Source organism: Choristoneura fumiferana, chromosome 5 (genome assembly GCF_025370935.1).
Source record: "Choristoneura fumiferana chromosome 5, NRCan_CFum_1, whole genome shotgun sequence".
Classification (NCBI taxonomy): Eukaryota; Metazoa; Arthropoda; class Insecta; order Lepidoptera; family Tortricidae; genus Choristoneura; species Choristoneura fumiferana.
In genome coordinates this window covers 12,948,318-12,960,259 of record NC_133476.1, presented here as the reverse complement: position 1 = coordinate 12,960,259, position 11,942 = coordinate 12,948,318, and the positions used below count along the sequence as shown (strand labels likewise).

General features: G+C 39.9%; 1 protein-coding gene across 8 annotated transcripts in view; it reads right to left on the bottom strand.

Annotated features, from left to right (window-relative positions):
• The window catches only part of LOC141428185 (phosphatase and actin regulator 2), a 63,387-nt gene that overhangs the window by 4,377 nt on the left and 47,068 nt on the right, over positions 1-11,942 (bottom strand). For 5 of the 8 annotated variants that reach the window (XM_074088003.1, XM_074088009.1, XM_074088010.1 and 2 more), the window contains 8 exons: positions 10,045-10,155; positions 8,439-8,660; positions 7,047-7,245; positions 5,391-5,423; positions 4,237-4,446; positions 2,635-2,762; positions 1,244-1,383; positions 29-165 (listed from right to left, as the gene is read on the bottom strand). In XM_074088003.1, coding sequence (XP_073944104.1) covers positions 29-165; positions 1,244-1,383; positions 2,635-2,762; positions 4,237-4,446; positions 5,391-5,423; positions 7,047-7,245; positions 8,439-8,660; positions 10,045-10,155 — 1,180 coding nt within the window. The remainder of the gene's footprint in view (positions 1-28; positions 166-1,243; positions 1,384-2,634; positions 2,763-4,236; positions 4,447-5,390; positions 5,424-7,046; positions 7,246-8,438; positions 8,661-10,044; positions 10,156-11,942) is intronic. The other 3 variants (XM_074088004.1, XM_074088005.1, XM_074088006.1) reach the window with 3 other exon arrangements.

Genomic DNA, 11,942 nt, shown 5'->3' with positions numbered 1-11,942 from the left:
TATGATAAAATAGACAATCGAGTGTTACCTCGTGAGGTGCTTGCTATCCTCGTGAACGGCCATCTCCGAGCTTTTGAACTCGTTGAGCTCGCGGCGGATGGCAGCCTTGTCGCGCGGCGTGAGGCGCGTCCACGGCTTGTCCGCGCGCCGGTCGTAGTCGTGCGCCTGCGTACCACATAAACGACACGATCACTTTTATGTTCGGCCTAGCCGCCTCGCTCGCGTAAACCATTATGGCAGTTGAATTAGGGTTTTTCGACAGGCGAAATATTGCTAGATGGTGTTAGTATCGTGTGGTCCGTTCGGCATTTCAATATTGCTTGCGATTGGTTCATTTAGTTATTTATATTGGTTAAACCCCCTCATTTTTTTTATGAAGTCCCAAAAAATAAAAGGTAGAAAAGTTTTAAACATGAAACTACCGTGAGACACACTCATCCATTAATATTATAAATGCGAAAGTGTGTGTTTGTATCTTTGTGTTTGTTTGTATGTTTGTCCGTCTTTCACGTCGAAACGGGGCGACGAATCGACGTGATTTTTGGCATAGAGATAGTTTATGGGCCAGAGAGTGACATAGGCTTCTTTTTATCCCGGAAAAATGCATAGTTCCCGAGGGAACAGCGCGCGATAACCGAATTCCACGCGGGCGAAGCGGCGGGCAAAAGCTAGTATATAATTAGCTCGAAACATGTCGGGCTAAACTCGATTTAAGACGTGAGTTATTCGGTTCAATATATTTAATAGGTAAAAAAGTTTTCATTTACGTCGTATGAAAAGCCTCTGTGCAAAATTTTATGGTTTTACATCTAGCACTTGTGATTTCGGTATTTGACATACGATCAAATCAGAATTTTTGAATAAAAATTAGCATATGTGAATTAATCCAGAAATTTAACTACAGATCTGCTAAAAAAATACACCCAAATCAGCCCAGCCATTTTAGCGTGAAAAAGTAAAAAAACAATCAAACACACACGCACACTCACCTTTTCGTTAAATTAAATGTTGAGATTTCAGACACACTTCCTAATCACTACTTAATTCAACGAGACTGGTCTATTCAAGGGAACATTTTAAACACATCTTTTTATCCACACAACTTTTGCAATCCGTGTTAATTATTATCAATAATATGTGTATTTATGTCTAGGTCATCATCGTATTTATGTTGTTAGGTTCGCTCGTAAAAGTTAAATCAGGCGTTGCACGCTCGTTAACACTCCCAGTACAATTATCTCACCTGTGTGACCTCTATGTAATCGCTGAACCGTATAATCTTCTTTTCTTTTAGTTCGTCGACGGTGGGTCGGAAGCTGAGCTTGCGGAGGAGGTACCGTTTCTTTTCTTCCTTCTGTTTCTTTTCCTCAGCAGGTGACTGACCTAAATAAGACAATTTCGTTAACAATTAAATAATTCAAATGGACAAAAACTGTGGACCGAAATAGTGTTAAGATGAAACGGTCACACTAGATTTACTCGTAGATGGCAGAGTTAGTAGAGCATGTCCGGATATATTGTGATAATAGGAAATAAGAGACAGGGCGAGTCGAGATACGAAACACTGTTTTTTACCGGAATCGACTCTTTACCAAAAACGTGCTTCTTTATTTTCAAAACGGATTTGTGGACTATGAACAAAGATTTTTTTTTCTTTTAAAACCTCTTCCTAATTTAAACCAACCATTTGGAATCGCCGTTTTGATGGCTGATAGCAATTAATCTAAATTGTAAACGAAAGCAAAATAGGTCAATGCTTCCCGGTTTATGACACAGTAAAGCAATTAACCGATTTAATACGGTATTTGACTATTTTGTAATGTTTTATAAATTAAAACTACACAATGCCTGTTATCGAATAGAAAAACAATTTTTAAGCTACCTTTACAAATAACAAAGTTATAAAGGTTTGAAATTCAAGATAAGACAGAGAAAGACATACTGGCATGTGACGTCACACGCCAGTACCACCATACTTGCTGCATAGAGAAAGAGACAGGTATATAGATTTTTCAAAAAATCACTATAAATCCAATTTTCAACCGATTTAAATTTTCTCTTTGCTAAACACTATCTGTATATCTATATTTTCATAATAATATTAAGATATGGCAAAATCAGGAGTTGTCAAATACCGTATTATTCCTGTCGGATTTCAGGATTTCCGAGTTTCTATCATTTTAATCTTTACTCACGCAAATAGAGGGTTCAAATTGGATTTGGAGTAACTTAGTAACACGTAATTTCTTTGCACGTGAAACAGTTACAGCGAATATTGACAAGACAAGGTTATGTTTACTTATAATGGCCACGTTTCCTAATATAACCTCAGACTACGGCGTGCATAGAGTAGGCAGCAGGGTAGGCAGCGCTGGTTCTGGCTGGTGGCGCGCTGCTGAAGCGCGAACTACCAACTGCCTACCCCGGAATCGACCCAATTCACGACAACGAGTACACGCCTTGGTGGAAAAGTTAAAGATTTTTGTATGAAAGCCAGAAACATACTATCTATTTTAATTAAAAAACACTGCCTAGAAAAACTACTTCTAAGTTCTATTACAGAATTATGTGCACCATTTCCTCTAGTTGGACTTGAAACCCGCTATCCGCTAGATATAAAATGTTTCAACTTACTCTTGAGGATGTTTCTTTCGACGAGTTCCTCGGCGGTGGGCCGCATGGACAGGCGGCGGATGAGGCGCGCGCCGATCGCCTCCCACGACTCCTGCCGCTCGTGCTCGCTCGACACCACCAGGATGTTCCTGCACAGCGTCAACACCCTCATTTAGCCGAACCAACACCAATACCCCGATCACATAACAGTAACACCCTTGTTTACGTTCAGCTCGCACTGACGTAATTCCACTCCCGCTACACTAACGATACAATTCATCCGATCCGCGGCGCCCGCGCACAGGCAACTGAGCGGCGGCTTAAAATTCGCGAACCACGCATGACGCTGAGAATGTTTTCATAACGTCCGATTAACGTAAGATTTTGGCCAAGACCCAAAACCAGTGCAGGTTGAACTTAATTAATTGGCTATCATCAAGTTTGCTTCTCAAGATTTTCGGAATATTTAAATCCCATTTTAATTAAACAATGGAATAAACACTTATTATTTGACGACCAGATGGCCTAGTGGTTAGAGAACCTGACTACGAAGCTTGTGGTCCCGGGTTCGATTCCCGTGTCGGGGCAGATATTTGTATGAAAAATACGAATGTTTGTTCTCGGGTCTTGGGTGTTTAATATGTATTTAAGTATGTACGAGTATCTATCTATATAATTATATTTATCCGTTGCTTAGTACCCATAACACAAGCTTTGCTAAGCTTACTTTGGAACTAGGGCAATTGGTGTGAATTGTCCCGTGATATTTATTTATTTATTTTATTTATTTATATCACACTACGGAAAATTATAAGCGCAATGTGAAACATTAGAAGTGGTCGCTTTATTAGTACTGTTAATATCAATGCCAGTGCCAAGAGCGTGATCAAAGAAACAGGAAGAAATAAAAGATTGATAACAATGAGCTGGCCTGGCGATGCATACGAAAATAAACACTCCCAGGCATGGGCCGTTGCGACCGCGACGCGAGCACCGCGTCAGCTGTTGTTGCATGTACTTTATGTTTATGATAATTACCCTACCTACTACCCTACATTACGACGAATAAACAAGCATTCGCAGATTAATTATTTAGTGTTTTGTTTTTGTATTAAAAACAAATTATTAATACTTACTACCTATTTATGCGTCGTAAATGTCAATATCCGTGTCAGGACACTGAGCGGGACATTATTGTTATAACAAACCTTTATTCTCACAGTCCAAGTAATTTACATTGATTTACAATAGAGCACACGTGCAGGTCTAGATATTACAACAATAAAATGTGCCGATAACAATTTTATTATTATTATTATTATAGTAATCTTAAGTCTTGCTACTAATCGGTAACCGTTCCGAGGCCGTCGGTAATTGGAGCTAATTCCCAAAAGCCAGCGTCATCATCATCATGTCAGCCAAAAGACGTTCGCTGCTAGACATAGGCCTCCCCCAAGGCTCTCCACTCAGATCGGTCTTGTGCTTTCCGCATCCACCGCGATCCCGCGATCTTAACCAGGTCGTCGCTCCATCTTGTTGGAGGCCTACCGACAGCTCGTCTCCCGGTCCGCGGACGCCAGAGTATAACAAATTATTTTATTTCATTTCATTATATAGATATACCTGTTGATGAGCTCCTGTCGGTCGGGCCTGAGCGCGAGTTTGATGTTGAGGCTTTCTTTCCGCGCCAGCTTCGCTGCCACCCGATCGGACTCATTAGCGTAGTCTTCGCGGTACTCCCCCCCGCCACCCGCGCCGCCACCGCCGCCGCCCTCCCACGGTCGCGCATTCTCCTTGTTCTCCATCGCATTGCCCACCCGCACCGGCCGACTGCTGTCGTTAAAAAAAAAACAATTCTTAATCCAAACAGGAAAACTAATCGGAACAGATGCGGATGTCTCTGACGTCATAATCATAAAGTTCACAAGCGTCTACGCACGTACTACCGTTTACCGGATGACGCGTTAGGATGCGCTTCTTGCGGTTTTATGTTTATGACGTCAAATGATTTCATTTGGCCTAATACCAGTTAACGAGGTCACAAGTTGCACATGATTGACAGCACAGATATGAATAGCAGCCGTAAATCGTAAATTGCACTCGGAAGTATTTAAAATGATTATTGATTTTGATAAATCAAGAATGATTTAATCAATCTCAGACTTAATATGGTCATGGTAATGGTTAAAAAAAATGTAATTTGAAAATAATGTTTATAGTTTACACTAACAGCAAATAAACTAAAAATAACACCTATTTGTGCTATCTTAAAACATATATTTGAAACGGTTGTCTTATTTGTTCTGTCTATTCTAAACTAAAAGCTAAATGTACCGTATATCTAAGACATTGACATGCAACATATAACAAAATCATAAGTTATGATTCATAACATAGAACATAAACAAAAGGACATAAATACCATCCATTAATTATACACCGACACGGACTTTCATCTGTGCGATTGATTTAATAGCAATATCATAACATCAAAATCATAACACTCATTGTTCCGTATCGCATATGCACAGAATCTGCACGAAAGTTAATTAGTAGGTAGGTGTAAAGCCAACACTTGCGTGTGTATCGTTAAAGGACGGACGGTGTCTAGGTGAGGCGTCGTGCGGAGAGCATTCATCACGACAGTTACAGCGCCGAGAGAAAGATGGTTATGAAGTAAAGGGCGTGCAATGCACGATGCATGGTTTTGAGGCGAAGCGGCCGTCCAGAGGCCTATGGGTGTGCCCCGACAACACTGACATAGCGTGGACAATTACCATATGCGGATCCTTGGTTTGGGCGGCGGCCGTCTGCTCGAGCATGGTGGAAACAAACGGACAATTTTTCACAATCACGCCCAAATATTCACATAAGTAATGACAGTCCTCGTTTTGAGGCGACGTATGCCCCGGATGCATAAACGTCAGGGAGTTAGTATATTCTCATCACAATGGCTCGTCAATGATGTTATTCCATGCCTGTATACTAAAGGATGGCCTCAATTGTTCCCGCGGGAACTATGGATTTACGTATAGTTTTCTCCCCAAGGGAGTGATGACTTTAGTTTTAAAAAGTTAGTAGGTATATCATTTCAGACTATAGAGGTTTCAAGTAAGTCAACGTTTTATTTACATCTTTAAAACTTAGCTATAACCCAATTTACCCCATAAAAATTTGCCACGCTTCATGAAACTTCGTTATTTTGATATTTTAGCTTTATATCAAATTGTTTTGCAATCATTTTAGTAAATATTTTTTTAGCAAGTTGGAACAATCTGGCCGTAAGACCATTCGAATTCTAAACTAAACACAATTCTTAGCATTATCTATGGTAGACGACTCAAAAGTGACAATCAGGGGGGCTAGTACGAAATTCGAAAATCGAAGTTCATATCGTTTTCCTGACGCTAATATTATTTAATACGAGAGTGAGAGGGACGGTACGACACGAACTTCGATTTTCCAAAAAAAAATCCAAGAAATAAAGTATATTTATGTCTGAAAAGGGAAATAAACAGTACTTTATAAAAATTAACAGTAACAGTTTTTCATGTTTTAAAGACAAATTTTTGGATGCTTCTCGCACAACTTATCAATTTAGTATCATTTTTAAAAGCCTCATAGACCTCGTCAGAATCAAAAATAAAATAAATATCTACGAAACATTTTTTTTATTAAATTTTCATTGGCAGATTCGTTCTGAAACACCATTATTGTGACTATGCTGCACTGACTTATCGAAAACAGTATTTTGTATACTTTATTTTAGTTCAACAGACAGAAGTATAATGTAGTGTAAAACAATATAATACTGTTTTTTAACAGTATAGTTGGCAACCCTAGTAGTAGCCCCCTGTATTGGCGGGTAGCCATTATTTTATTCAGTTGTTTTCTTAGCGCCTTTCTTTTGATGAGCTGTGAAGTGTGTGGACACAAAATAGTTTAATTTTTTGCATTTTTTCCTCGCAATGTGATGAAAATCATTGTGTTTATCACGGGTCGTAAGGGGATTACAAACTCGAGTCATTAAAAGCCCTTCGCCTCCGGCGTCGGGCTTCTAATAGACTCTCGTTAGTAATCTCCTTCTTACGCCCCTTAATGCACAATGTACTATTAACACATAGTTATCACATATGTAGTGGACCTTTAAACATGTGTTTGCATCTTTCAAAATCTACCATTATAACTCTACCACTCTTGTACATTTTTAATGGTACCGCGTCCTCATAAAAGTTACTAAGTAAATCAATATTAACTAAAGCATGTTTTCGTCAAAATCAAATTAAACCTCCGTTATGACTGTAACAGATAAAGACAGACACAACTTATCTTTTACTAAGTTAGTTTCAGTATCCAATTATGAAAGATCGGCACATTATTCCTCTTTGGTATTTTTTTTTTGTCAAATACGTGTAATCGTATATGGTACTGACTTGAAGCTAGCGTGGTGGTGATCTTGTCTCGGCGCGAGCGGCGTGGCGGCGGGCGACGCCGCGGGCCGTTTCTTGAGCGCAGACTTGAGAGGGACAGCGTTGAAGATTGGCTCCTTGGGAGGGATTTCTTCCACGCGCGATGTGTCCGCACCTATCGTGAGCTGCTCTTCTTCCTCGTCTTGGTCGTCCTCGTCTTCCGCTGGAGCAATAACATGGGGTATGTTTAAAAGTAGAATTAAATTTAGAAAGTGATGCGCGCGGTGATATTCGTATGGCAGAGATTGGAAGAGGACAGCTGAAGAATCCAGCAGTGGACGGACACGGACTGACGGTGATAAGGGCATTTTGTCTGAGCCACTTGGGATTAAATACGAGATATTTTGCAAGGACATATAATTGACTGTGATGAGAACTGACGAGCCAATGACATGACAAAATAGGAGGTCAAGAGTATTAATAACACAGATAAAATACCGTGATCATTTGGCGTTATGTTAATTAGTTGTCTAGACTTACAAATATAATATCCTGAACGGACAGTCGCAAGGTCGAAACATTAATTAAAAATTTGACAATGGTCACAAGAAATTTATTATAATTCACACAGAGCCTTTGTTCGGTAATGTTTAAGTGATATAGAAACCAAGACAAGACCAGATGTTGTATCGTTCTCTTACTCACGATGTTGTCACAAAACATTGTTTTTGGTGTTCGAATGCATTTATTTAGACTAGCTATTCTGGGCTACGACTTCGTCTGAGAATACTTTTATCGCTAAATTTTCGGGATAAAATGTACCTATCCCGTGTTTATTTAGGATACAAACTATCAGTATGCTACATCTGAATTCGTCTTACCCTTTTAGTGCGAAGAGTAACAAGCATATGCAAACACACAAACTTTCGCAATTTGTGTTGTAGTTGCAGTAGGTTTAATATGGTTTTACTTTTTGCGGCTTTCTATAATATAGTTTAGTTTAGTATATATAGTTTTAATGGAATTAATGTTGTAAGTATTTTTATTTGAAGTCGGACTGTGAAACTATGAGTATAAAATATTACTTTACAGCCAGACCATTATGTGCAACTGGCAGCTTCAGCTCATGCCACATGACTTACCACATGTTCATTTTATTGTGCACGTATTCTAGCAGAGAGCCGAAAACTAATATACACGTAATTCATAATGGTTTTCCATCGGGAAAAGTCAGTTCTAAATTGGAGTACCTATGACGGCACCCGCAGTGTCAATCAATTATTGTATTAATGAGTGACATTTTAATATCCATTAATATGCAACTTCATTATTTAGTGTCAAAATGAAAAATTTACGGCTGTACCTTGGGTACTGAAGCTAACTGAGAGAGCAGGATAAATAAAAACTCGTACATACAGTCATCATGATGGTTGTGTTGCGCGAGCGCGTGCTGGTGTGCGTGCGCGAGCGCGCGTTCGTGCGCCCGCTCGTGCGCGTGGTGGTGGCGCGTGGGGCTCGGCGAGCTGAACATGGGCGGCGGCGGGATCGGCCCGATCTCGGACAGCGCGATCGGCGGCTCGGGCAGCTCCGAGAGCACCAGCTGCTCCTCCCCGCCGCCCGCCTCCCCGTACCCGCCTACTGGAACCAACAACAATCAACGCTCAATAATAGGCAACATGCTAACCTTTTTTTCATTTCCTCAATTATATCTGTAGTTAGACATACCAGTGGCCTTATTGTCTAACGCACTTGGAATCATAAGCGTTTTCATCGCTTCTTTCTCATCTGTCACAAAGTGAAGGATGAGGGTAGAAAGAGAGGTGAATGCGATCGCGATCGCATGGGCGCTAGACAATAGGTACGCCCCAGGTTGTGGGTTTTTATTTAAATATCTTCAAAGAATACGAAAATATTGAAGATTGAAATTGATAATTAGATGGAGAGTAAAGGTCTGACATGTCATATCATATTACACAAAACGACCAAAAGAATTCAATACTAAATTTCATTTTTCATGAAAGAGATGGAATGCAAGCTTCATTATGATTTTTACGTCGTTCTTTTTATTAATTTCTAATTTTGTATTACGTTAAGTTATTTAAGAGAATTGTGTTCCATACGTTTTTCTAATTAAAATCAACTAAACGATTTCAAACCACTTATACCTACCTACATACCTAAAGCTCGAGTGCAATGAAATCATGTGTTTTAGATTCTTACGTGGAGCGACTAGTTACAGTGAAATATTGTCACTATAAAGTAATATTTTGAATAAAGCTCGTATCTTAGATTCGAGTGAACTTATTAAATGAACACTACTAAGTTCTGTACGGTTTTGATATTAATTCGAGATACGAGCTTTTACGAAATAATAACTATAGCCCTAGACTACATCTTTATACTTTCTTAAGATCTAAACAACAACAACAACTGCTCTCTTACCCCTATAAATAGTTTAGTGTAACAACAACCGACCATGGACATTAGGATATTTCCGCTGTTTGCGTTTGTTGTGTACATCAGCAGTTGCGATCAAGCTACATTACAGCGTCAAAACAATGCTAAATGCAAATGTATTTAATCCCTAGTTGTTTTTGGTGTGTGTACGGTCACACGAACGTTAATTTGACACACATTTCGTCAAAAAAATCCTTTGAATTGTCATACAATATGACAGATATTCCGTCTTAAGTGGGTCCCAAATTAACGATCTTGACCGTACATTTACGCATTAAAAAAAAATTGCTTCTTACGATCTACATATACGAGTATCTACTACAATATGAAGCAAGCAATCATAGTACACACTATCGCCTAAATATGTATAAACTCACTTTGTAACTGTTCCATGACGTATTGCGTCACGTTTTTTGGCTTAACAATGAGCGTACATCCGTCTACCCAGATTCATGAATCACACAAACATTGTCTGGTAATTATTAGATAATGGCTGTTTTTTGTGTCCCGCTTGTTGATAGTTTTCATGGAAGATTTTAAAATAAATATTTTGTGATTTACTCACCTACATCTCCTTGATAACATATCCGCCGCGTGTGCTTGCCTGCCGTTAAGGAATTAGGTCGCTCAGGCCTCGTCAGCTCGCCACCATTTTCTAGTTTGTCTTTCTTTGGTTCTAGAAAAAAAAGAATAATATTTTATTAAAATTGAATTTATTTTGGTTAAGAATACTTGATGCATTAATAATGACTGGATAGTAAAAGCACGCCTCTGAGTGAACTTATTTGCCGAAACTGCTTCGTCCCAAACCTAATCGTAAATTTTATATCGTATACTTTATCACACGATCGTAACAAGAGAATCGTAGAATGCGGAAGATCGATTGGTTTACGATTCTTTTATGTTTACACAGTGATCTTCGCTAAAAGCTTATTTTTACGGTCGAACGAGAAGTCGTTACAGTAAAAGGCAATCACGGCCAGGGGTCAGGGATGGTGTAGATCGAGGAGTGGGCAGGTTCACGGTTAAAGTGTAGGATGACACTAGAAGAAGCTAATGTCAGGTGACGTGACATGGGCTGGAGTGTTTGATTCTAATAATAGGGGAGTGACGGTCGGGCAGCACGCGCTTCCATTCACCACGGAGCGGCGCCGCTCCGGCCTTGGCCGCGCTGTGGGAACATTCAATAATCAACGCATCCCGCGTCACGTCAGTATAACGAACGACACAGCAGACGACTAGCAAATAATAATTGCACGCCTACGTCGCCTACGCGAAAACGAAACTATGATTGATTTACTAATTATATTTCTTAGGTGCACGATCCATCATTCTCTTATTGCCTTGGCCCAGTTTGCGAGAATATTTAGTAAACACAGCTTTGTTATTAAGATTTGATAGTGAGTGATATATCTGAGTGCTGAGGTTTTAGCACTTTTTTGAATGGCAATGTTCCAAGACCAAATACAATTGAGATAACATCAAATAATAAGCTTTTTGAATATCGATACAAATAAGAAATGTTGTAGAGATCATCTGAACAAATGGTAAGTATTGTTGGTATTAGGACAATCAGATTCTAACGTGTTATCTTTATCTATTTTGCAGGTGGTAGGACCTTGTGCAAGGTCCGCCCGGATTGCTACCACCGTCTTGCTCGCTAATCCTACCGTGAAGCAGCAGTGCTTGCACTGTTGAGTTTCGGCATGGAGAGTAAGACAGCCGGTGAAATTACTGGCACTTGAGGTATCCCATCTTAGGCCTCTAGGTTGGCCCCTGGTGTTGCAGATGTTTATGGGCGGTGGTGATCTCTTACTATTTGGAGACCCACTTGCTCGTTTGCCATCCAGTCGAATAAAAACAAATCTATTATGAATAGATATGGTCTTACTGAGACTCGTTTATTATTAATATTATTATTATGTATAACGCGAAAAGTGAAACCTAACTATCGACAACATGGCCCATGGGCTTTAAATAATTTGAGGCTGATCGTGGCTGGCACAAAACCAACCTAACTATCATGAGTAAAACATAATTTGTGCAGAATAATATGTGCCTAATAATAATAACCTATGAGTATTTGCGAAATTATATTTAATAAGCTGTCCCTTAATAAAATCCAATTTATATTATAAAAATAGTATATCTAAAGGAAACAGCCGCTTAGACAAACAACTGAAATAGCCGGGTTGTTATTTCGTGGCTTTCAATATCAATACCGTCCGGGTTCTGTTGACATACAATAACTCTCAATCGCATTGTGTAAGTATTAAGTTATTCGTCAAGGGCGTTCGGTGTTTATTCAACAGGCAGGCTCTCGAGGATGTGAGGGTGGGTGAAGGAGGGTGCGCGAGCGCGCGAGCCTGGCTGCAGCGGCGGGCGCCGGGCGCGGGCCCGGGCGCGCCGATCAATGCGCCGCCCTTGGCCGAGCACCCGCTGCCGCCGAGGACGTCGCTCCCA